The 26,853-nt window shown below is 43.7% G+C and overlaps 2 protein-coding genes across 5 annotated transcripts in view; one reads left to right on the plus strand and one right to left on the minus strand.

Annotated features, from left to right (window-relative positions):
- Positions 1-8,490, minus strand: part of LOC110503404 (F-BAR and double SH3 domains protein 2) — a 128,192-nt gene extending 119,702 nt beyond the window's left edge. For both annotated transcript variants that reach the window (XM_036962137.1, XM_036962135.1), the window contains exon 1: positions 7,914-8,490. In XM_036962137.1, coding sequence (XP_036818032.1) covers positions 7,914-7,934 — 21 coding nt within the window. In that variant the 5' untranslated portion in view covers positions 7,935-8,490. The remainder of the gene's footprint in view (positions 1-7,913) is intronic.
- A 3,649-nt stretch (positions 8,491-12,139) lies between these two features.
- On the plus strand, positions 12,140-21,151 carry LOC110503199 (P2Y purinoceptor 2). 3 transcript variants are annotated; one of them, XR_005039391.1, is made up of 4 exons: positions 12,140-12,281; positions 17,848-18,717; positions 19,533-20,598; positions 20,659-21,151. XR_005039391.1 is itself a non-coding variant. In XM_021581565.2 (3 exons), the coding sequence occupies exons 2-3, from the start codon at positions 17,866-17,868 to the stop codon at positions 19,758-19,760; spliced, it is 1,080 nt and encodes a 359-aa protein (XP_021437240.1). In that variant the 5' UTR covers positions 12,140-12,281; positions 17,848-17,865; the 3' UTR covers positions 19,761-21,151. The 3 variants fall into 3 exon arrangements, 2 of the variants coding, with proteins under 2 accessions (XP_021437240.1, XP_021437241.1); XM_021581565.2 differs by having other exon boundaries at positions 19,533-21,151; XM_021581566.2 differs by lacking the exon at positions 12,140-12,281 and adding an exon at positions 15,181-15,929 and having other exon boundaries at positions 19,533-21,151.
- The last annotated feature ends 5,702 nt before the right edge of the window (positions 21,152-26,853 follow it).

Below are 26,853 nucleotides of genomic sequence, written 5' to 3' on the forward strand. Positions count from 1 at the left end.
CTTTGTAACTCTAGGTCCAACTCATCCCAACTCATCCCAGTTGGGTTGAGGTCGGGTGATTGTGGAGGCCAGGTCATCTGATGCAGCACTCCATCACTCTCCTTCTTGGTCAAATAGCCCTTACACAGCCTGGAGGTGTGTTTTGGGTCATTGTCATATTGAAAAACTAATGGGAGTCCCACTAAGCACAAACCAGATGGGATGGCGTATCGCTACAGAATGCTGTGGAAGCCATGCTGGTTAAGTGTGCCTTGAATTCTAAATAAAATCACAGACAGTGTCACCAGCAAAACACCGCCACACCTCCTCCTCCATGCTTTACGTTGGGAACCACATATGCAGAGATAATCCGTTCACCTACTCTGTGCCTCACAGAGACACGGCGGTTGGAACCCAAAATCTAACATATGGACTCATCAGACCAAAGGACATATTTCCAACAGTCTAATGTCCATTGCTCGTGTTTCTTGGCCCAAGCAAGTCTCTTCTTCTTATTGGTGTCCTTCAGTATTGGTTTCTTTGCAGCAATTCGACCATGAAGGCCTGATTCACGCAGTCTCCTCTGAACAGTTGATGTTGAGATGTGTCCGTTACATTTACTCTGAAGCATTTATTTGGGCTGCAATCTGAGGCTGGTAACTCTAATGAACTTACCCTCTACAGCAGAAGTAACTCTGGGTCTTCATTTCCTGTAGCAGTCCTCATGAGAGCCAGTTACCTCATAGCGCTTGATGGTTTTTTCCACCTGCACTTGAAGAAACTTTCAAAGTTCTTGACATCTTCTGGATTGACTGAACTCTTAATGTAATGATGGAGTGTCGTTTCTCTCTGCTGATTTGAGCTGTTCTTGTTAGAGGGTGACCGATTAAATCGGCATGGCCGGTTAATTAGGGCCTATTTCAAGTTTTCATAACAATCGGTAATCTGCATTTTGGACGCCGATTCTGGTCGATTACATTGCACTACACGAGGAAACTGCGTGGCAGGCTGACAACCTGTTACGCGAGTGCAGCAAGGAGCCAAGGTAAGTTGCTATCTAGCATTAAACTTATCTTATAAAAAACAATCAATCTTAATAATCACTAGTTAACCTCTCTAGGGTATGCGGGACGCTAGCGTCCCATCTGGCCAACATCCAGTGAGATTGCAGAGCGACAAATTCAATTACACAAATGCTCATTATAAAAATTCAGAAAACAAAACATATTTTACATACGTTTAAAGATGAACTTCTTGTTAATTCAACCACGGTGTCAGATTTATAAAATGCTTTTTGGTGAAAGCGTACCTAGCCCAGAACAAACCTAGCCCAGAACATAGCCCAGTTGACAAATTATTACAAACATTAACCAGCCAAGCAGAAGCGTTACAAAACTCAGAAATAGAGATAAAATTAATACCTTACATTTGATGATCTTCATATGGAGGCACTCACAAGACATTCATTTACTCAATAAATCTTCCTTTTGTTCGATAAAGTCTCTTTATATCCAAAAACCTCAGTTTTGTTTACGTGTTTTCTTCAGTAATCCACAGGCTCAAACGCAGTCACAACAGGCAGACAAAAAAAATCAAAAATTGTATCCGTGAAGTTCATAGAAACATGTCAAACGATGTTTATATTCAATCCTCAGGTTGTTTTTAGCCTAAATGATCTATAATATTTAAACCGGACAATAACGTCGTCAATATAAAAGGTAAACAACCTCGGGGTTGCACATAAAAAAAGCTCTGTGACACATCAGCGCCCACTCCTTCAGACTGGTCTTACTCCCTCATTTATAAGAAACAATTTCTAAAGACTGTTGACATCTAGTGGAAGGCATAGGAACTGCAAATTGAGTCCTAAGTCAATGGATACTGTAATGGCATTGAATAGAAAACTACAAAACCAAAAAAGAAAAAAAACTTACTGTTTTGGGGTCATTTTTCTCCATTAAAATAACATCAAATTAGGGCCTCCCGGGTGGCGCAGTGGTCTAAGGCACAGCATCGCAGTGCCACCAGAGACTCTGGGTTCGAGCCCAGGCTCCTTCGCAGCCGGCAGCGACCGGGAGGTCCATGGGGCGACGCACAATTGGCCTAGCGTCGTCCGGGTTAACGAGGGTTTGGCCGGTAGGGATATTGTCTCATCGCGCTGTGTTAAGAAGCCGTGCAACTTGGTTGGGTTGTGTTTCGGAGGACACATGACTCGCGACCTTCGTCTTTCCCGAGCCCGTAGTACAGGAGTTGTAGCAATGAATTGGATACCAAGAAATTGGGGAGAAAAGGGGGTAAAAATTATTATAATAATAAAATTGATCAGAAATGCAATGTAGACGTTGTAAATGACTACTGTAGCTGGAAACGGCAGATTTGTTATGGAATATAGGCGTACAGAGAGGCCCATTATCAGCAACCGTCACTCCAAGTTTATCATTTTAAAAGGCTAATTGATCATTAGAAAACCCTTTTGCAATTATGTAGATATTCCATTGTTTTTTTGTTTTTTTAAATCAGCCGTTTCCAGCTACAATAGTCATTTACAATTATTTCTGATCAATTTGATGTTATTTTATTGGTCAAAATGTTTGCTTTTCTTTCAAAAACAAGGACGTTTCTAAGTGACCGCAAACCATTTGAACGGTAGTGTACATCTTCACTATTACTCTACAATGTAGTACCAAAGAAAAGAAAATCCCTTGAATGAGTAGGTGTGGCCAAACCTTTAACTGGTCCTGTATATCAACGAATCGGCGAGGGGCACTAGAACATTCTGCAGCACCCGGCCTCACCCTGCTAGAATCTGAAGTCAAATGTCTACTGTTTTCTGATGATCTGGTGCTTCTGTCCCCAACCAAGGAGGGCCTACAGCAGCACCTAGATCTTCTGCACAGATTCTGACAGACCTGGGCCCCGACAGACCTGGGCCCTGACAGAAAATCTCAGTAAGACAAAGATAATGGTGATCCAAAAAAGGTCCAGTCACCAGGACCACAAATACAAATTCCATCTCGACACCGTTGCCCTAGACCACACAAAAAAATATACATACCTTGGCCTAAACATCAGCGCCACAGGTAACTTCCACAAAGCTGTGAACAATCTGAGAGACAAGGCAAGAAGGGCATTCTACGCCATCAAAAGGAACATACAATTCAACATACCAATTAGAATACTTGAATCAATCAGTTATAGAACCCATTTCTCTTCAGGGTTGTGAGGTCTGGGGTCCACTCATAAACTAACAATTCACAAAATGGGACGAACACCAAATTTAAACTGCATGCAGAATTCTGCAAAAAGTCCCAAACCTTCCATAACAAAGCCATCACCTAAAGACATGAACCTGGAGACAGTCCCCTAAATAAGTTGGTCCTGAGGCTCTGTTCACAAACACAAACAGACCACACAGAGCCCCAGGACAGCAACACAATTAGACCCAAACAAAAAGATCATTCCTTGACACAGGCTATGTGCTCACTGCCCACAAAATGAGGTGGAAACTGAGCTGCACTTCCTAACCTCCTGCCAAACGTATGACCATATTAGAGAGACATATTTCCCTCAGATTACACAGACCCACAAAGAATTTGAAAGCAAACCCAATTTTGATAAACACCCATATCTACTGGGTGAAATTCCACAGTGTGCCATCACCGCAGCAAGATTTGTGACCTGTTGCTACAAGAAAAAAGGGAAACCAGTGAAGAACAAACACCATTAGAAATACAACCCATTTTTATATTGATTCATTTTCCCTTTTGTACTTTAACTATTTGCACACAATATTACATTTGAAATGTCTTTATTCTTTTGGAACTTTTGTGAGAGTAGTGTTCACTGTTAATTGTTTATTTCACTTTTGTTTATTATCTATTTTACTTGCTTTGGCAATGTAAAACATGTTTCTCATGCCAATAAAGCCCCTCAAATTCAATTGAGTGGTGTATGGAGGGGTTTATCAGGGTTATAGAGAGGGAGTGGTGTATGGAGGGGTTTATCAGGGTTATAGAGAGGGAGTGGTGTATGGAGGGGTTTATCAGGGATAGAGAGGGAGTGGTGTATGGAGGTGTTTATCAGGGATAGAGAGGGAGTGGTGTATGGAGGGGTTTATCAGGGATAGAGAGGGAGTGGTGTATGGAGGGGTTTATCAGGGATAGAGAGGGAGTGGTGTATGGAGGGGTTTATCAGGGTTAGAGAGGGAGTGGTGTATGGAGGGGTTTATCAGGGTTAGAGAGGGAGTGGTGTATGGAGGGGTTTATCAGGGATAGAGAGGGAGTGGTGTATGGAGGGGTTTATCAGGGTTAGAGAGGGAGGGGTTTATCGGGGGAAAGTGACTTCACTCCATCCCTCCTTTCATCAGTCACATACAAGAACACAGAAAAGGACAGAGGGAGGAGAGAGAATGAGAGAAGACACAGAGACTGAGAGTGAGGGAAGAGCGAGAGAAGAGCGAGAGAGCGAGGGAAGAGCGAGAGAGCGAGAGAGCAAGGGAAGAGCGAGAGAGCGAGGGAAGAGCGAGAGAGTGAGGGCGAGGAGAAACAGAAAAGATAAAGGAGGGAGAAAGAGATAGAGAATGGGGAGGTAGAGGGGAGATGTACTCTCTATCCCACCCATAAAGGGGAGGACATGATGTGACATGTTCAGTGTGCCCACAACGAGCAGCAACAGCACCAGGGAATAACCAGTAATTAAGTGAAAACTGGGCTCAGGTACTGCAAGTCGGTAACTGGTTCTCATACACCTATTCTGGAATAACTAAGAGCATGAAAGAGAAACACAGACTATTTCACACATGGTAAATGGCAGTCAGAAAGAGACAAAGGGACACTACACTTTGTTACAGTATATTCTACATTGTACCAGAGAGTTGTCACAAAACACAAACACACACAAAGGGAAGACTGTAGACAATGGCCCATGGATTACTGCAGTATCCTCTTGTATTAGCTACCGACAGAGGTCATGTCGTTGAATATTATCGGTGATGGAAACTAAGGTTCGAGACCGGATGACTACCGGTCTCTATGGAATGGAAATTAAATGCGCGGTGTTTTATGCGTGTTTTGTGTGGGCTGTCGGTAATAACTAGACAGCTGTGATGAGCTACCCTGAATAAGACACGGTGCTGTTTGTATAGCAAACAGCGTCATTACAGTAACCCTTCCGTGACTGACCACAGCGGAACATTCCTTCTCCTCCAGCTGACTGAACGGCGCAAACAAAATGCCAGTTAGCTAGCTAGGTTTTGTCCAAAATACACTAAAAGACAATGCAAGGCTGTGCTAAAAACAGCTAATGGAACAGCGTTGTGGAGCCCCTTCCTATCTTCTGGTCAGCTATGTTTTACGGGGCAGAACCCGCGGACATTACTCCAGCCCAGATGAAGTTATCCGAGCTGTCAGAAACATGATTTTCCTGTTTTATACGTCATCACTGTACTTAAAATTTGTTTCGAAACATTATCATAACTAGCTATGTCCCACTACAGATGATATGCCTATAGCTATGCCTTTGTGGAAGCCTGTTATCTAACCGCGTGGGTTAACGGGACAGACTGATAGACAACAGCAAGTCATCAAGTAGTGTGTCAACAAGGTTGCTCGTTAGCTCAACAAAACGTTTCAGAGATTTGAACAACTAAAAACTATAGAAAAGGGAACAAACTGCAACAGAAAGATAATGAAGTGTACAGTACTTGTTCAGCCACCTTAGCGATGTAGTAACATTAGTTATAACAAGCTGTTGGGCTATTCAACATTTCCCTAACGTTAGAAGGGGCCAGTGTCTGTGGTTAGTTACCAGATAGCGGTTCTTCAACACCACAACCAGAACTAACTAGCTGACCAAACAGCTCGTAGTGACTAGTTGGCTAGGCACCCTAACTAAACTACAACCAGGTGGCTAGGCACCCTAACATAACTACAACCAGGTGGCTAGGCACCCTAACATAACTACAACCAGGTGGCTAGGCACCCTAACACTAACATAACTACAACCAGGTGGCTAGGCACCCTAACATAACTACAACCAGTTGGCTAGGCACACTAACATAACTACAACCAGGTGGCTAGGCACCCTAACATAACTACAACCAGGGGGCTAGGCACCCTAACATAACTACAACCAGGGGGCTAGGCACCCTAACATAACTACAACCAGGGGGCTAGGCACCCTAACATAACTACAACCAGGGGGCTAGGCACCCTAACATAACTACAACCAGGTGGCTAGGCACCCTAACATAACTACAACCAGGTGGCTAGGCACCCTAACATAACTACAACCAGGTGGCTAGGCACACTAACATAACTACAACCAGGTGGCTAGGCACCCTAACATAACTACAACTAGGGGGCTAGGCACCCTAACATAACTACAACCAGGGGGCTAGGCACCCTAACATAACTACAACCAGGGGGCTAGGTACCCTAACATAACTACAACCAGGGGGCTAGGTACCCTAACATAACTACAACCAGGTGGCTAGGCACCCTAACATAACTACAACCAGGGGGCTAGGCACCCTAACATAACTACAACCAGGGGGCTAGGTACCCTAACACTAACATAACTACAACCAGGTGGCTAGGCACCCTAACATAACTACAACCAGGTGGCTAGGCACCCTAACATAACTACAACCAGGGGGCTAGGCACCCTAACACTAACATAACTACAACCAGGTGGCTAGGCACCCTAACATAACTACAACCAGGTGGCTAGGCACCCTAACATAACTACAACCAGGGGGCTAGGTACCCTAACATAATTACAACCAGGGGGCTAGGTACCCTAACATAACTACAACCAGGGGGCTAGGTACCCTAACATAACTACAACCAGGGGGCTAGGCATCCTAACATAACTACAACCAGGGGGCTAGGTACCCTAACATAACTACAACCAGGGGGCTAGGCACCCTAACATAACTACAACCAGGGGGCTAAGCACCCTAACACTAACATAACTACAACCAGGGGGCTAGGTACCCTAACATAACTACAACCAGGGGGCTAGGTACCCTAACACTAACATAACTACAACCAGGTGGCTAGGCACCCTAACATAACTACAACCAGGTGGCTAGGCACCCTAACATAACTACAACCAGGTGGCTAGGCACCCTAACATAACTACAACCAGGGGGCTAGGCACCCTAACACTAACATAACTACAACCAGGTGGCTAGGCACCCTAACATAACTACAACCAGGGGGCTAGGTACCCTAACATAACTACAACCAGGGGGCTAGGTACCCTAACATAACTACAACCAGGGGGCTAGGTACCCTAACATAACTACAACCAGGGGGCTAGGTACCCTAACATAACTACAACCAGGGGGCTAGGCACCCTAACATAACTACAACCAGGGGGCTAGGCACCCTAACATAACTACAACCAGGTGGCTAGGCACCCTAACATAACTACAACCAGGGGGCTAGGCACCCTAACATAACTACAACCAGGGGGCTAGGTACCCTAACATAACTACAACCAGGGGGCTAAGCACCCTAACACTAACATAACTACAACCAGGTGGCTAGGCACCCTAACATAACTACAACCAGGGGGCTAGGCACCCTAACATAACTACAACCAGGGGGCTAGGCATCCTAACATAACTACAACCAGGGGGCTAGGTACCCTAACATAACTACAACCAGGGGGCTAGGCATCCTAACATAACTACAACCAGGGTTGAAATTGACAGTCGAATACAAAATAGCTACAATATGTGCAACTCACATAGCTAATAATAGCAAGCTAGCTAAGTAGCTAACCTTAACGTTACATATAAACGTTATTAGAAAGTCAACATCCCACTGATAGCTGGCTAACTAGCAACAATGTAACATAAATAATTTAGATGCCTAGATAGCACAGGGTTGGAGAGAAACAACGTTAGCTAGCCCAGTAAAACTCACCTTTCTCGGCGGGGGCTGCATGTTGAAGCATTGACATGAATGGTGTATTCCTTAAGAAATAGCTATGTTTATTCCAAACAAATCCAATGGGGGTGGTGGATGAGGGGGTGGTGGATAATTCCTTCGAACCCCCAAGAAGGAGGGAAATGTGGAGGAAAAAGCAGTCAGATTTGGACTCTGGCGGACATGTTAGAATGAAAAGCGAACGCAGGCTAAACCAACTCTACACTAACCGACCTTAGGAGAACACTGCGGGGTCCAGAGACAGACGGGGACTGTGAAATCAATGGAGGCCAGAGGTGTTGATGTTTCCCCACGAAATTAGACACAACTGCGCCTTCCTGTGGTGATGGAAGGTAAAGACAAATCCAAACAGGGCCAGAAACGATCCTATCTGAATTTTCTACATAGCTTCTATAACAGTCCTTTCTTGTTTTAAACCACTAGCAACACAATTTGAATCGGAATCTCGTGTAAATATGAACTCAACAAAAAATAAATTAATGGTTGATTTACGTGAAACGAAAAGCCCCTTCGTCGTGACAATACGCCGTTGCTGCTTCGCAAGGAGACTGGCTGCGTCTCTGGACCTGCATAGCAACAAGAACGTGTAGTCGATCGAGGAAACATCGATTGCACGCAGAACGATCAGATCTGCCAGACATTTAAAAGCAAGCTAGCCAATCCCAGATATATAGATTTTCACCCTTCAGGAATTTACGCACTTTATTTCAGTCCAAGTTTAACACACACACACGCACGCAAGCACGCACACACACACACACACACACACACACACACACACACACGTCTGACTTTACGTGTGAGGACTTTTTGGGGAACAATTAATTCGCATTAAAAATCCTACTTTCCCTTACCCCTAACCTGAAACCCTAACCCTAACCCTAATTCTAATCCTAACCCAAATTTTAACCTTAACCCTAAACTTCTCAACCTAAAATAGCCTTTTTACAAGTGAGGATCAGAAAAATATCCTCATCTCATAATTTTAGTTGGTTTACTATTCTTGTGAGGACTTTTGTTACTGACAAGTATAGTAAAACTGTGTACACGCACACACGCACACGCACAGTTGAGATTGTTTGAGGTCCGTGTAATGGGTTGGCACCTGTGTTGAACACTGATACAGTTCAGTTCAGTGGACAGCAACATGAATGGTACATTTCCTAGATCTCTCTCAATTCAAATTCAATTTAAGGGCTTTATTGGCATGGGAAACATATGTTTACATTCTCAAAGCAAGTGAAATAGATTTTAAACAAAAGAGGTATAAAGAATAAAAAATTAACAGTAAACATCAAATAAAATGTTGGTTAGCAGTGTAGCAAAATGCTTATGCTTCTTTTAACCTTTACTGAACTAGGCAAGTCAGTTAAGAACTAATTCTTATTTTCAATGACAGCCTAGAAACAGTGGCCTTGAACTACAGATTTTTACCTTGTCGGGTTGGGGATTTGAACTTGCAACCTTTCAATTACTAGTCCAAAGTTCTAACCACTAGGCTACGCTGCTGCCCTTAACCCTTAGTTACGACAGTGCAGTAATATCTAACACGTTATCTAACAATTTCCCAACAACTCCTTAATACACACAGATCTAAAGGGGTGAATGAGAATATGTACATATAAATATATGGATGAGCGATGGCCGAACGGCATAGGCAAGGTGCAGTAGATGGTATAAAATACAGTATATACATGTGATATGAGTAATGTAAGATATGTAAACGTTATTAAAGTGGCATTATTTAAAGTGGCATTGTTTAAAGTGACTAGTGATCCATTTATTAAAGTGGCCAGTGATTGGGTCTCAATGTAGGCAGCAGCCTCTCTGAGTTAGTGATGGCTGTTTAACAGTCTGATGGCCTTGAGATAGAAGCTGTTTTTAAATCTCTGTCCCAGCTTTGATGTACCTGTACTGCCAAACATTAAACTCACAAACGTTCCAAAAGAATAAAGACATTTCAAATGTCATATTATCTCTGTACAAAATGGAAAATAAATTAATACTTATACTGTAGGTTGAATTTACAATGGTGTTGGTTCTTAACTGGTTGCCCTTTTCTTGTGGCAACAGGTCACAAATCTTGCTGGTGTGATTGCATACGGTGGTATCTCACCCAATAGATATGGGAGTTTATCAAAATGGGATTGTTTTGCCGGTCTGTGTAATCTGAGGGAAATATGTGTCTCTAATATGGTCATACTTTGGGCAGGTGGTTAGGAAGTGCAGCGCTGTTTCCACCTCATTTTGTGGGCAGTGAGCACATAGCCTGTCTTCTCTTGAGAGCCATGTCTGCCTACAGCGGCCTTTCTCAATAGTAAGGCTATGCTCACTGAGTCTGTACATAGTCAAAGATTTCCTTAAGTTTGGATCATTCACAGTGGTCAGGTATTCTGCCACTGTGTACTCTCTGTTTAGGGCCAAATAGCATTCTAGTTTGTTCAGTTTTTTGTTGTAAATTCTTTCCAATGTGTCAAGTGAGCACAAACAAAGCAACTGGGCTGGATAACCTTCCTGTGAGATTCATAAAGGACAGTGCTCGTTTCACTGCTAAAATGATAACTCATATTGTAAACATTTCTATGAGTAGTGGTACGTTTCCAAATGATCTCAGAACAGCCCGGGTGGTTCCGCTCCACAAGAAGAGCAGTAAAACAGATGTAGGAATCTGATCCTCAACGCCTCATCCAAAATGGTTGAGAGATTAGTTTTTAATCAACTTGAGGGATACCTCCTCGAGCACAAACCTCTTTATGAACTCCAGTCTGGCTTTAGAACAGCTCATTCTACTGATACTTGCCTCGTCCACATTTTTGACCACATTAAGCAGGAAAGGGAGAAGGGGAACTATACAGGTATGGTCATGTTAGACTTACAGAAAGCTTTTGACACTGTGAACCATGATATTCTCCTGATGAAACTGAAATTCATGTGTCTAAGTGATGTAGCAGTGAATTGGTTTACGTCTTATCTGACCAGTAATGTTGGTGATGTTCTGTCAGAGTCCAAAGAAATATCCTGTGGAGTACCTCAGGGATCCATTTTAGGGCCTCTCTTATTTTTTATATTTGCTAACGATAATCCAGATACAGTAATGTGTAAACTCCTGATTTATGCTGATGATTCAGTCATACTGATATCAGGGAAGGATACAGTTTACATAGAGGAGAACCTGAGTAAGGAATTGCATTTTGATAGAGATTGGTTGACTGACAACAAATTGTCGCTACATTTGAGAAAAACTTAATTGACTATGTACATACCCAGCGTCCGACAGAGCTGCAGGAGTTGTGACCCATTTTTGCTGGTTATGTTGTCATAGTTGTGTCTAGGGGGGCATATGGGGGAGGGAATGCTGTCACCTCCAGGTAGGTGTTTGTCCCCCTGTGTGCTGAGGGTGTCAGGTTCTTGTCCAGTTCTGGCATTTAGGTCGTCACAGACTAGTACATGTCCCTGGGCCTGGAAATGATTGATTTCCCCCTCTAGGATGGAGAAGCTGTCTTCATCAAAGTATGGGGATTTTAGTGGGGGGATATAGGTAGCACACAGGAGGACATTTTTCTCTGTTGAGATAATTTCTTTAGTAATTTCTAGCCAGATGTAAAATGTTCCTATTTTGACTAATTTAATAGAGTGGGTTCGCTCTGCTCTATATCAAATTAGCATACCCCTCGGTCGGTCGGTCGGTCGGTCGGTCGGTCGGACGGACGGACGGACAGACATTGGTATCACATTGGTATCACATATTTCTGAGTGTGTGTGTGTGTGTGTGTGTGTGTGTGTGTGTGTGTGTGTGTGTGTGTGTGTGTGTGTGTGTGTGTGTGTGTGTGTGTGTGTGAATGACGGGTGTGTTTTTTGTATTTGCGTAAGTGTGTGTATGTATATGTATGTGCGTTTGTTAAGGTGTGAAGGTGTCTCATGTGCTCCTTACTGCAAAACCAATTGCCCTCTGGGACAAATAAAGTCGAACTTGAACAGGAGAGTCACTCACACCTCTATCCATGACAGCTGGTTAATCATCCAGGTGGACCAGTGTGTTGACAGAGCTTTGCCCCAGAGCAGAGAGAACTGAGCGAGGAGCAGGCCTAGGGGTTATGGTTTATGGTTAAGGTCATGTAATCATTAATACACTGTGTTTTTGGAACCGGTAAGACATTTCTCACTTCTCTCACCTCTCTCACCACCCATACAAAGCTCTATACCACAGAGAGAGGGTGGGGGTGGGGGGGATGGATGCCATCTGTCCGACTCTACTTCTTTAAGATCTCCTTAATCATCTGTGCATTCAGGTGTGGTGCGGTTTTATATCTACCCAGGAGGGTGTGCGTTTCGCCAGTCAGTCAGGTCAGTCTCAGCGTTGATGTTTATACCTGTGATCACAGATTACAGTAACGTTTGTGTGTAATGGGTGTGTAGTGTAGCATACAGTACAGTTTGTGTGTAATGGGTGTGTAGTATAGATTACAGTAATGTTTGTGTATAATGGGTGTGTAGTGTAGATTACAGTAATGTTTGTGTATAATGGGTGTGTAGTACAGATTACAGTAAAGTTTGTGTATAATGGGTGTGTAGTGTAGATTATAGTAATGTTTGTGTATAATGGGTGTGTAGTGTAGATTACAGTAACGTTTGTGTATAATGGGTGTGTAGTGTAGATTACAGTAACGTTTGTGTATAATGGGTGTGTAGTGTAGATTACAGTAACGTTTGTGTATAATGGGTGTGTAGTGTAGATTACAGTAAGGTTTGTGTATAATGGGTGTGTAGTATAGATTACAGTAATGTTTGTGTATAATGGGTGTGTAGTATAGATTACAGTAATGTTTGTGTACAATGGGTGTGTAGTGTAGATTACAGTAAGGTTTGTGTATAATGGGTGTGTAGTGTAGATTACAGTAACGTTTGTGTATAATGGGTGTGTAGTGTAGATTACAGTAACGTTTGTGTATAATGGGTGTGTAGTGTAGATTACAGTAAGGTTTGTGTATAATGGGTGTGTAGTATAGATTACAGTAATGTTTGTGTATAATGGGTGTGTAGTATAGATTACAGTAATGTTTGTGTACAATGGGTGTGTAGTGTAGATTACAGTAAGGTTTGTGTATAATGGGTGTGTAGTATAGATTACAGTAATGTTTGTGTATAATGGGTGTGTAGTATAGATTACAGTAAGGTTTGTGTATAATGGGTGTGTAGTATAGATTACAGTAATGTTTGTGTACAATGGGTGTGTAGTGTAGATTACAGTAAGGTTTGTGTATAATGGGTGTGTAGTATAGATTACAGTAATGTTTGTGTATAATGGGTATGTAGTGTAGATTACAGTAACGTTTGTGTGTAATGTGTGTGTAGTGTAGATTACAGTAATGTTTGTGGGTAATGTGTGTGGTGCAACACTTGGGTCATTGTCTATTTGTCAGTTTACTTCCACATAAAAGCCTAAAGAGATTTGTGAGCTTGCCCTGTTCCTGTCCCGGCTAACTTGTGTGTCAGATGTGGAGAATAGTTATGTGTATGTGATATGGAGCAGTGTTTTCCTAGCGGTGGGTTGTGATTGATTCCTTGTGGGTCGAAGCCTACTGTAGGTTGTGATTGATTCCTTGTGGGTCGCAGCCTACTGTAGGTTGTGATTGATTCCTTGTGGGTCGAAAGCCTACTGTAGGTTGTGATTGATTCCTTGTGGGTCGAAGCCTACTGTAGGTTGTGATTGATTCCTTGTGGGTCGAAGCCTACTGTAGATTGTGATTGATTCCTTGTGGGTCGAAGCCTACTGTAGGTTGTGATTGATTCCTTGTGGGTCGAAGCCTACTGTAGGTTGTGATTGATTCCTTGTGGGTCGAAGCCTACTGTAGGTTGTGATTGATTCCTTGTGGGTCGAAGCCTACTGTAGGTTGTGATTGATTCCTTGTGGGTCGAAGCCTACTGTAGATTGTGATTGATTCCTTGTGGGTCGAAGCCTACTGTAGGTTGTGATTGATTCCTTGTGGGTCGAAGCCTACTGTAGGTTGTGATTGATTCCTTGTGGGTCGAAGCCTACTGTAGGTTATGATTGATTCCTTGCGGGTCTGTCTGTTGAGCTGTCTGTCTGTTGAGCTGTCTGTCTGTTGAGCTGTCTGTCTGTTGAGCTGTCAATCTGTTGAGCTGTCTGTCTGTTGAGCTGTCTGTCTGTTGAGCTGTCTGTTTGTTGAGCTGTCTGTCTGTTGAGCTGTCTGTTGAGCTGTCAGTCTGTTGAGCTGTCTGTTGAGCTGTCTGTCTGTTGAGCTGTCTGTCTGTTGAGCTGTCTGTTTGTTGAGCTGTCTGTATGTTGAGCTGTCTGTCTGTTGAGCTGTCTGTCTGTCTGTCTGTTGAGCTGTCTGTTGAGCTGTCTGTTGAGCTGTCTGTCTGTTGAGCTGTCTGTCTGTTGAGCTGTCTGTATGTTGAGCTGTCTGTCTGTTGAGCTGTCTGTCTGTTGAGCTGTCTGTATGTTTAGCTGTCTGTATGTTGAGCTGTCTGTCTGTTGTACTGTCTGTCTGTTGTGCTGTCTGTCTGTTGAGCTGTCTGTTTGTTGAGCTGTCTGTCTGTTGAGCTGTCTGTTGAGCTGTCTGTCTGTTGAGCTGTCTGTCTGTTGCGTTGTCTGTTGAGCTGTCTGTCTGTTGAGCTGTCTGTCTGTTGAGCTGTCTGTTTGTTGAGCTGTCTGTATGTTGAGCTGTCTGTCTATTGAGCTGTCTGTCTGTCTGTCTGTTGAGCTGTCTGTTGAGCTGTCTGTCTGTTGAGCTGTCTGTCTGTTGAGCTGTCTGTATGTTGAGCTGTCTGTCTGTTGAGCTGTCTGTATGTTGAGCTGTCTGTATGTTGAGCTGTCTGTATGTTGAGCTGTCTGTCTGTTGAGCTGTCTGTATGTTTAGCTGTCTGTATGTTGAGCTGTCTGTATGTTGAGCTGTCTGTCTGTTGAGCTGTCTGTCTGTCTGTCTGTTGAGCTGTCTGTTGAGCTGTCTGTTGAGCTGTCTGTTGAGCTGTCTGTATGTTTAGCTGTCTGTATGTTGAGCTGTCTGTCTGTTGTGCTGTCTGTCTGTTGTGCTGTCTGTATGTTGAGCTGTCTGTATGTTGAGCTGTCTGTATGTTGAGCTGTCTGTATGTTGAGCTGTCTGTCTGTTGAGCTGTCTGTCTGTTGAGCTGTCTGTCTGTTGAGCTGTCTGTATGTTTAGCTGTCTGTATGTTGAGCTGTCTGTATGTTGAGCTGTCTGTCTGTTGAGCTGTCTGTCTGTTGAGCTGTCTGTCTGTTGAGCTGTCTGTCTGTCTGTTGAGAAAGACAGACAGACAGTATCTACAGCTGAGATCTGCTCAGAGAGGGTTTCCTTTTGTATTGACTCTAGACAAACACATAAATCAACTTGTATTAGGTATAGACGTACAGATAAGTAATATAATATTGTGATTGTTGGTGATATACTAACAAAAGGTTAGGAAAGGGTATCATAGGAAATCATATAATTGTCATAATTGCTAGATTCAAATGGATCATTAACCAAACAAAGTGCAGAGTGAGTTATAGAATCAGAAGGGGCCACTTGTACTTTCCAGAAGACAGACCGGGCCATCGGTAAACTGTTACATGCAGTAGGTAAATGTTGATCATCAGTCCCTCCCTGTCTCCCTGTCTCTGTGTGTGTGTGCAGGCTGAAGCGTGACAAACATGACTGTCAGTCACACACACTCACACATGAGCATGGAGACACGTTGTGGAAAGCATTCTGTGTATCTCTGAGAGGAAGAAGCATTGGGAGAATCTTCGTGAGTAGGCCTAACCAGTAGGCCTAACCAGTAGGCCTAACCAGTAGGCCTAACCAGTAGGCATAACTAGCTGATAGTGACAGGGCAGACACAAACTCCTCTGGCTGAAGTATTGCATCAGTAATCTATTATTTTGTTGTTGTTAGAGTCTAGCACAGATGTTGGACATAGTTGCTGAACACAACTGGAGTGTTTTCCTTTAAGACTGGAGCAGCTTTTCTAACTGTGAGTAACTGGAACTGGTATTAGCTACTACTGTACTGTGGGGTTGAGAGGGTGCAGGACAGGAGAAGCTCTGATGTGGGCCTTCTGGTATTGCTGTACTGTGGGGTTGAGTGAGAGAGGCTTGCATGTGTTTTGTAAATTGCACTCCTTCCTGGAGAGAGAGAGAGAGAGAGAGAGAGAGAGAGAGCGAGAGAGAGAGAGAGAGAGAGAGGCTTGCATGTGTTTTGTAAATTGCACTCATTCCTAGAGAGAGAGAGAGAGAGAGATTGAGAGAGAGAAAGAGAGAGAGAGAGAGAGAGTCTGTAGAGAGAGAGAGAGAGAGAGAGTCTGTGGAGAGAAAGAAAGAAAGCGAGAGAGAGAGAGAGAGAGAGAGAGAGAGAGAGAGTCTGTGGAGAGAAAGAGAGAGAGAGAGAGAGAGAGAGAGAGAGAGAGAGAACCCTTATTTATGTTCGCTTTTGTACTTTAAATATTTGCACATAATATGACATTTCAAATGTCTTTTATTCTTCTGTGAATGTGATGTTTACCTTTATTTTTTATTGTTTATTTCACTTTTGTTTGTTATCTACTTCACTTGCTTTGGCAATGTTAACATATATTTCCCATGCCAATAAAGCCCCTTTAAATTGAAATGAGTTAGCTAACCAGCTCATCTGTTAAAACGTATGATGTAATGTATACTCTTAGGAGGAAGAAACGTGCCAACTACAACCTAATAGGGTTCGTCTGCTGTCCCCATAGCAGATCCCTTTGAAGAACGGTTTAGGTTTCGATACAGAATGCTTTTCCCCCAGAGCTGTGTGTCTGTGTCTTTCAATCCACATGCAGCCTGTGCAAACATGGTATGCTCCTTTATCCTATTTGTTTTTACGTGTGTGTGTGTGTGTGTGTGTGTTTGTGTTTGTGTGTAAGGGTGTTTGTTCATGAGTCTGTTGTATACTTACAGTAGGTCCATATATGAAAGCTGTTGTAACCGTTTACAGTAGTGAGAGGCAACTGTAAAATACCCACCTGCCATCTTCATGTCATGGATTAGATCTTCGTCATCGCAAAGTGGAAATACCACATTCATGCTAATTGTGTTGCTGTACCATGTCATGTGTGTCTCTGTGTTATGACAATATATTCATGCTAATTGTGTTGCTGTACCAAGTTGTGTGTGTTTCTGTGTATTATCGTTAGGGTTGCTAAGATACCCGTAATTTATGAAAGTTACCAGAATTTTATTTTTTAATCATCTGATTTGTTTATTTCATTTTTTGTACATGTGATAGGACCACACAGAGGGCCAGAGACTATTAGACACCTGTAATAATTCGAAGTACCCAAAAGGGGCCACTAGATGTATTGTGATAGATTACATAAAATCCTTGAAAGATACCACAATTCTGGTAGTTTACTGGTAAACTTTTGAAAGTTTCCAGTAATATATCCTCCCTAGTTATCATATCCTGTTGCCATGACCTATCCAAATAGGACAATAACTTCTCAATGGATCACTAACTACCTGTTGGAACAGCTCGGACATCAATCACTATCTCCTCGTCCTCATGAGAAAAGGACAAAACATCCCTCTTCCTCCACTCCTCCCTCTCTTATCTTGGCATTTAGGAAAGACACATATGAAGGAATTATGGGTATTATGCCAAAATGAGCTTCAGATTCCAGCTGCGGCATTCATGCATATGCGTTTAGAAGCAAGTAAAACAGAGACATTTAGTCATAGCTTTGGAGTGTTTAGCCATAGCCTTAGTGTGAAGAGTTACACAATTGGCTAATACAGTTTTATCATTACTATCCCACTTTAGCTTCTATGTGTGTGTGTGTGTGTGTGTGTGTGTGTGTGTGTGTGTGTGTGTGTGTGTGTGTGTGTGTGTGTGTGTGTGTGTGTATTAGTAAACCTCTGTATCTTCCTCAGATCTGTTTATGAACAAAGATGGCTACCTTCACCAACCACTCAACCAATGAGAGCAGCGGGCAAAACTGCCGCTGTCGCTTCAAGGAGGACTTCAAGTACATCCTGCTTCCTGTCAGCTACACTCTGGTCTTCGTGATTGGCCTAGCCCTGAACTTCACGGCCATGTACGTGATCCTGTTCCGTACAAAACTCTGGAAGCCCTCCACGGTGTACATGTTCAACCTGACAGTGTGCGACACTCTCTACATCCTCACCCTACCCTTCCTAATCTACTACTACGCCGACGAGAACGACTGGCCCTTCAGCGAGCCGTTCTGCAAACTCATCCGCTTCCTGTTCTACGCTAACCTTTACGGTTCCATCCTGTTTCTGTGCTGCATCAGCCTGCACCGCTTCCTGGGTGTGTGTTACCCGATTAGGTCCCTGAGCTGGGTCAGCGCCAGGAGAGCCCGACTGGTGTCTGTGGCGGTGTGGGCGTGTGTGTTGATGTGCCAGGCTCCCGTTCTCTACTTCTCACGGACCAGGGACGAGGGAACGGAGAGGGTGTGTTTCGACACCACCAGTCCAGAGTTATTTCATGACTTCCTGGTGTACAGCTTGGTGGTATCTATGCTGCTGTTTGCCTTCCCCTTCATGGTGGTGATGGTGTGCTATGGACTGATGGTGAGGAAGCTTCTGGAGCCCACCTGGGGGGCAGGAGGGAGCCAGTCGAGGGGAGTCGGGAGGATCGCTCCTCATCGCTCCAAACAGAAGTCTGTGAAGATGATAATCATTGTGTTAGCAGCGTTCATGCTGTGTTTCCTACCCTTCCACCTGACCAGAAGTCTGTACTACTTCCTCAGATACCTGGAGCAGATGGACCCCTCCCAGGTACAGTACCACAACCACTGGAAAACTACGCTTTTAAAGGCTCTGCCTGATTTCACCTTTCAGCCAAGGTGCAGGAGGCTGGCTCCAGGTAGATTCACCTTTCACCCAAGGTGCAGGAGGCTGGCTCCAGGTAGATTCACCTTTCACCCAAGGTGCAGGAAGCTGGCTCCAGGTAGATTCACCTTTCACCCAAGGTGCAGGAGGCTGGCTCCAGGTAGATTCACCTTTCACCCAAGGTGCAGGAGGCTGGCTCCAGGTAGATTCACCTTTCACCCAAGGTGCAGGAGGCTGGCTCCAGGTAGATTCACCTTTCACCCAAGGTGCAGGAGGCTGGCTCCAGGTATATTCACCTTTCACCCAAGGTGCAGGAGGCTGGCTCCAGGTAGATTCACCTTTCACCCAAGGTGTAGGAGGCTGGCTCCAGGTAGATTCACCTTTCACCCAAGGTGCAGGAGGCTGGCTCCAGGTAGATTCACCTTTCACCCAAGGTGCAGGAGGCTGGCTCCAGGTAGATTCACCTTTCACCCAAGGTGCAGGAGGCTGGCTCCAGGTAGCTTCACCTTTCACCCAAGGCGCAGGAGGCTGGCTCCAGGTAGATTCACCTTTCACCCAAGGTACAGGAGGCTGGCTCCAGGTAGATTCACCTTTCACCCAAGGTGCAGGAGGCTGGCTCCAGCTGGCTCAGGCTCAATTCAACCACTGCTATTTTGATTGTTGATATTGTCATTATCCTTGACATATAAAGGTCATTGCCATATCAAGAGGATATCTGCAGCATTTACCTTTCAATCATTTGTTCTTGTATTCATCCCCAGGTGAGCTGTGAGCTGCTGAAGGCGTCCAGCCTGGCCTATATGGTGACACGCCCCCTGGCCAGCGCCAACAGCTGTGTGGATCCCGTACTTTACTTCATGGCTGGGCAGGGTTTCCGTAGTAACCTCGGCAACAAAAATCAGAGCATCGCCAAGGAAACAAGGAAGCGTGATGGTGGCCCTTTCGAAGCAGCTCTGACTGTCAGGAGAGTCAATCTATGTACTGAATAGCTATGGAACCGAGTGAACTCCATTGGACAAACACACTGGAAGGATGACTGGTTCCTCTAAACGGAATATTATTTAGCCCATATTATTAGCCTGTTTGAAGGAGAATGTATGTCATGATATTTTATTGAATGTTCTTTCACTGACTGGTAAATACTGGGAGATTACAACATACAATAGAAATACCAGATGTCTTACTTGAAAGTGAGAGGGTAATACAGTAACTCATTGATTGTGAGAGGGGAATACAGTAACGCATTGATTGTGAGAGGGGAATACAGTAACGCATTGATTGTGAGAGGGGAATACAGTAACTCATTGATTGTGAGAGGGGAATACAGTAACTCATTGATTGTGAGAGGGGAATACAGTAACTCATTGATTGTGAGAGGGAAATACAGTAACTCATTGATTGTGAGAGGGGAATACAGTAACGCATTGATTGTGAGAGGGGAATACAGTAACTCATTGATTGTGAGAGGGAAATACAGTAACTCATTGATTGTGAGAGGGGAATACAGTAACTCATTGATTGTGAGAGGGGAATACAGTAACTCATTGAAAGTGAGAGGGCAATACAGTAACTCATTGAAAGTGAGAGGGGAATACAGTAACTCATTGATTGTGAGAGGGGAATACAGTAACGCATTGATTGTGAGAGGGGAATACAGTAACTCATTGATTGTGAGAGGGAAATACAGTAACTCATTGATTGTGAGAGGGGAATACAGTAACTCATTGATTGTGAGAGGGGAATACAGTAACTCATTGAAAGTGAGAGGGCAATACAGTAACTCATTGAAAGTGAGAGGGGAATACAGTAACTCATTGAAAGTGAGAGGTGAATACAGTAACTCATTGATTGTGAGAGGGGAATACAGTAACTCATTAATTGTGAGAGGGGAATACAGTAACTCATTGATTGACATCTGACTTAGATAAGGAAGCTAAAGGCAGGAAGAAATACACTGGTTGATGCTGAGGGTGTAGAGAGAATAGATGCTGTTATAACATGTCAGGGACGTTAGTGATACTGTAATCACAATAAACAGTAAATATATATTTAGGGGCCGCTGATTGTAGTGTATCTAACAAACCTTTCTTCGGGATTACATACACCACACACAGACTGTAAATCAGTCTTAAGAGGACCTCCTCGTAAGAGCATTCAGAGAAAGTCGTTCAGCTCCAGGCATGACTTGGGCAGGTTCTTGGGTGTGTCTGGAAAGTCATGAATTAACATCACCAAAGACTCACAGATGGTGCTGGATATAATCCAGACAGAGAGCTTTATAGAAGCAACACAGGCTCACTGCTAGCTGGCACAACTACAAATTACTAAGAAAAAACTCATGCTTAACCCGTAAGAGTCTAAGCCCTGTCTAAGCCGGAGGGAGGGGAGGGGAGGGGGGGGGGGGGGGGGGGGCGCATTTTTTAAGAAGGTCATACCAAGGATCATTTAGCTTTTTGATTTTGAATTGTAAGACCTCTTGAACTATCAAAAAATACAAATGCATTAATTAAATAACAGATTCACTACAACAGAAGTACAAAAAGTCCCCCACAAACAATCTAAAGGAAGTTTGTTCTGAAGTGTCTATCATATCTGAACGATAGAAGATCAGGAAACGTGTTTGTATGTGTTTTTTTGGGCATGTATTTAAGCCCTTATTTTTGACACTAGTCGCCATATACTCTACCGGTCAAATGTTTAAGAACACCTACTCATTCAAGGGTTTTTCTTTGTTTTTACTATTTTCTACTTTGTAGAATAATAGTGAATACATCAAAACTATGAAATAACACATATGTAATCATGTTGTAACCAACAAAGTGTTGGTAACCAAAAAAACATATTTTATATTTGAGATTCTTCAAATAGCAACCCTTTGCCTTGATGACAGCTTTGCACACTTGGCATTCTCTCAACCAGCTTCACCTGGAATGCTTTTCCAACAGCCTTGAAGGAGTTCCCACATATGCTGAGCACATGCTGGCTGCTTTTTCCTTCACTCTGCGGTCCGACTCATCCCAAACCATCTCAATTGGGTTGAGGTCAGGGGATTGTGGAGTCCAGGTCATCTGATGCGGCACACCATCGATCTCCTTCTTGGTAAAATAGCCCTTGCCCAGCCTCGAGGTGTGTTGGGTCATTGTTCTGTTGAAAAACAAATTATTGTCCCACTAAGCTCAAACCAGATGGGATGGAGTATTGCTGCAGAATGCTGTGGTAGCCATGCTGGTGAGCCTTGAATTCTAAATAAATCACAGACAGTGACACCAGCAAAGCACCTCCACACCATAACACCTCCTCCATGCCTCACGGTGGGAACCACACATGCAGAGATCATCCGTTCACCCACACCGCCTCTCAGAAAGACACAGCGGTTGGAACCAAACATCTCCAATTTGGACTCCAGACCAAAGGACATTTCCACCAGTCTAATGTCCATTGCTCGTGTTTCTTGGCCCAAGCAAGTCTCTTCTTCTTATTGGTGTCCTTTAGTAGTGGTTTCATGGCAGCAATTCGACCATGAAGGCCTGGTTCACGCAGTCTCCTCTGAACAGTTGATGTTGAGATGTGCCTGTTATTTGAACTCTGAAGCATTTATTTGGGCTGCAATCTGAGGTGCAGTTAACTCTAATGAACTTATCCTCTGCAGCAGCAGTAACTCTGGGTCTTCCTTTCCTGTGGTGGTCCTCATGAGAGCCAGTTTCATCATAGCACTTGATGGTTTTTGCAACTGCATTTGAAGAAACTTTCAAAGTTCATCAATATGTCCTTATTGACTGGCCATGTCATAAAGTAATGATAGACTGTCGTTTCTCTTTGCTTATTTGAGCTGTTCTTGCCATAATATGGACTTCATCTTTTACCAAATAGGGCTGTCTTCTGTATACCCCCACTACCTTGTCACAAAACAACTGGTTGGCTCAAACACTTTAACAAGGAAAGAAATTCCACAAATGTACTTTTAACAAGGCACACCTGTTAATTGAAATGCATTCCAGGTGACTACCTCATGAAGCTGGTTGAGAAAATGCCAAGAGTGTGCAAAGCTGTTATCAAGGCAAAAGGTGGCTATTTAAAGAATCTCAAATATATTTAGATATGTTTAACACTTTTTTGGTTACTACATAATTCGATATGTGTCCTTTCATAGATTTGATGTCTTCATAGTTTTGATGTCTACAATGTAGAAAATAGTAAAAGAACAACCCTTGAATGAGTAGGTTGACCAGTAGTGTATTTCCATATGTTTTTTAACTGGTACCAGGTGGACCTTCAGATGAGTCTTGTGAGACCTGTGGGCATCCAAGAGCAAAACAACCAATACGTACTGTTCATGTCGATGAGTCTCACCTTCACACAGGGTGTGTGGCCCAAACTGTTCTGACGCTACAGACAGAAGTTGGCAGATGGAATGTACCGACTTCAGACGAGTCCAAAGACACTTTTTCGTAGAGCAAAACGGAGAAAACCATTGTGTCTGTGAGTCTCATCTTTCCGTGTATTTAACACTTGACATCCTGTCAATTTACTGTGCTGATAGTGAATCGATGTTTGTCAACGTCATCCATGTTTGATCAATGTTTGTCAACGTCATCCATGTTTGTCAACAGACTTTATTTTTTGCAACCTCAGTCATTGTAATTTAACAAACATACAGACTCTCTCTCTCACACACACACACACACACACACACACGCACACGCACGCACGCACACACACACACACGTTTACCGCTGAGCATTCATGCAATATAACACAAAGCACACACAGACGACTCAAAATAAACCTCTCCTTTATTTCAAGAGTAAAAATATCATACAGAAAAATGTAATATCATAATAAATACAATCTACAACGTAGAGAAGAGGAGTTATTTTCCTTTCTGCACCACTTCAGTTTATAACGTGTCATAATGAAACAGACCAGATAAAAACATGGACATGTTCAACCCATAAAAATAATCAAATCCAGACAATGGTTCTGAACCGCAAAAACAGCAACATACAGAATATAAAATAATAGTTCAAATTAATCACAATCGTCATTATTATCCACCCTTTATAAAATGTAAACTGCAAAAGCCAAACTGTGTTTCCACGGTCAAGCAGCTACGTCAGACACTAATCCAAAAAATATATTTAAATAACTAAAAAAAGACAGAAGTAAGAAAACACTTGAAATGCAGCTGAAGGAATAAGATTGAGATGGTCAGTCATGATTTTTTATTCCTGTGGTAATGTAGTTAGTTCCCTTTAGGAGGACTGTGAATACAGCATTTACCCAGACGACACAGAGATGATAGGGTCTGTCTGCATGCTCTCCTTGGAGGAGCAGGAACGTGTGTGTGTGTGTGTGTGTGTGTGCAGGTGTGTGTGTGTAACAATAAGTAACAACACTTGAATGAAAACTCTGAATAGTGTATCTGTAGTGCTTTATCTGTGGGGGCAAAAGAGCCGAGTTGATTATTCTACTAACTTAGCCTTTGTCTGTTGCTAGGCAATCGTCACAAGGCAGGAAGTGAGGTCATGGCTTGAGATAAATGCCACATGGAGTAGGATGCCACTGATCAATGGTCAGTGTAGCTGGGAGGGTCAACTGATCCTAGATCTGTGACACGCCAGGAGAGAGGAAGTCACAGGACAAAGCAAACCTCACCCAAAATGTCTGGGACTGATTTAAGTGTGTCAAAAGAGGCACTGAAAATTACTGGCAAACCCACATCCTGACACTGTCCCTGACCCTGTCCCTGACTCTGACCCTGTCCCGGACTCTGTCCCTGACCCTGTCCCGGACTCTGTCCCTGACCCTGTCCCTGTCCCTGACTCTGACCCTGACCCTGTCCCGGACTCTGTCCCTGACCCTGTCCCACACTCTGTCCCTGACCCTGTCCCTGTCCCGGACCCTGTCCCGGACTCTGTCCCTGACCCTATCCCGGACTCTGTCCCTGTCCCTGACCCTGACTCTGACCCTGTCCCGGACTCTGTCCCTGACCCTGTCCCGGACTCTGTCCCTGACCCTGTCCCGGACTCTGTCCCTGACCCTGTCCCTGACCCTGTCCCGGACTCTGTCCCTGACTCTGACCCTTTCCCTGTCCCTGACCCTGTCCCGGACTCTGTCCCTGACCCTGTCCCGGACTCTGTCCCTGACCCTGTCCCGGACTCTGTCCCTGACCCTGTCCCTGTCCCGGACTCTGTCCCTGACTCTGACCCTTTCCCTGTCCCTGACCCTGTCCCGGACTCTGTCCCTGACCCTGTCCCGGACTCTGTCCCTGACCCTGTCCCGGACTCTGTCCCTGACCCTGTCCCGGACTCTGTCCCTGACCCTGTCCCGGACTCTGTCCCTGACCCTGTCCCGGACTCTGTCCCTGACCCTGTCCCGGACTCTGTCCCTGTCCCGGACTCTGTCCCTGTCCCTGTCCCGGACTCTGTCCCTGTCGCTGTCCCGGACTCTGTCCCTGACCCTGTCCCTGTCCCTGACCCTGTCCCGGACTCTGTCCCTGACTCTGACCCTTTCCCTGTCCCTGACCCTGTCCCGGACTCTGTCCCTGACCCTGTCCCGGACTCTGTCCCTGACCCTGTCCCGGACTCTGTCCCTGACCCTGTCCCGGACTCTGTCCCTGACCCTGTCCCGGACTCTGTCCCTGACCCTGTCCCTGTCCCGGACACTGTCCCTGACCCTGTCCCGGACTCTCTCCCTGACCCTGACACTGTCCCTGACCCTGTCCCTTTCCTTTCCCTGTCACGACCATCCTCTGTACACATCTAAGAGCTTCAATAAAAACAGGGCAATTCACCTTGTCTATTCACAGCCCTATGTACATATACAGTATACAGCCATTTACACAGCCATATGTAAATATATACAGCCATTTACACAGCCGTATGTAAATATATACAGCCATTTACAAAGCCGTATGTAAATATATACAGCCATTTACACAGCCATATGTAAATATATACAGCCATTTACACAGCCGTATGTAAATATATACAGCCATTTACACAGCCGTATGTAAATATATACAGCCATTTACACAGCCGTATGTCAATATATACAGCCATTTACACAGCCATATGTAAATATATACAGCCATTTACACAGCCGTATGTAAATATATACAGACATTTACACAGCCGTATGTAAATATATACAGCCGTATGTAAATATATACAGACATTTACACAGCCGTATGTAAATATATACAGCCATTTACACAGCCGTATGTAAATATATACAGCCGTATGTAAATATATACAGCCATTTACACAGCCGTATGTAAATATATACAGCCATTTACACAGCCGTATGTAAATATATACAGCCATTTACACAGCCGTATGTAAATATATACAGCCATTTACACAGCCATATGTAAATATGTACAGCCATTTACACAGCCGTATGTAAATATATACAGCCGTATGTAAATATATACAGCCATTTACACAGCCGTATGTAAATATATACAGCCATTTACACAGCCGTATGTAAATATATACAGCCATTTACACAGCCGTATGTAAATATATACAGCCATTTACACAGCCGTATGTAAATATATACAGCCATTTACACAGCCGTATGTAAATATATACAGCCATTTACACAGCCGTATGTAAATATATACAGCTATTTACACAGCCATATGTAAATATATACAGCCATTTACACAACCGTATGTAAATATATACAGCCATTTACACAGCCGTATGTAAATATATACATCCATTTACACAGCCGTATGTAAATATATACAGCTATTTTCAGTACTACACATTCAACTTTCATCAGAAGCTAAATTAAGCTAAAGTGGAACTGACAGCGTTTTAACTACTTTGCAGATATGAAACAAACAGGCAATCATAATATCAGTCAAAAATATCAAATTTCCAGTTTATGCTACAAAACCAACTTGATAAGAGGTTTTAAAAATAGGTTATATTTGACTCAGCGTTCCATGACGTACACTGAGGCACTGTGGGCAGAATAGATGGATGCATTTCAATGCACGATTAATATAATTCACTAATGCATTTCTTGGTACATTGTTTGCTGCCTCCATTCGGGATGCGTTGTTTCAGT

The sequence above is a fragment of the Oncorhynchus mykiss genome, chromosome 24 (genome assembly GCF_013265735.2).
Source record: "Oncorhynchus mykiss isolate Arlee chromosome 24, USDA_OmykA_1.1, whole genome shotgun sequence".
NCBI lineage: Eukaryota > Metazoa > Chordata > Actinopteri > Salmoniformes > Salmonidae > Oncorhynchus > Oncorhynchus mykiss.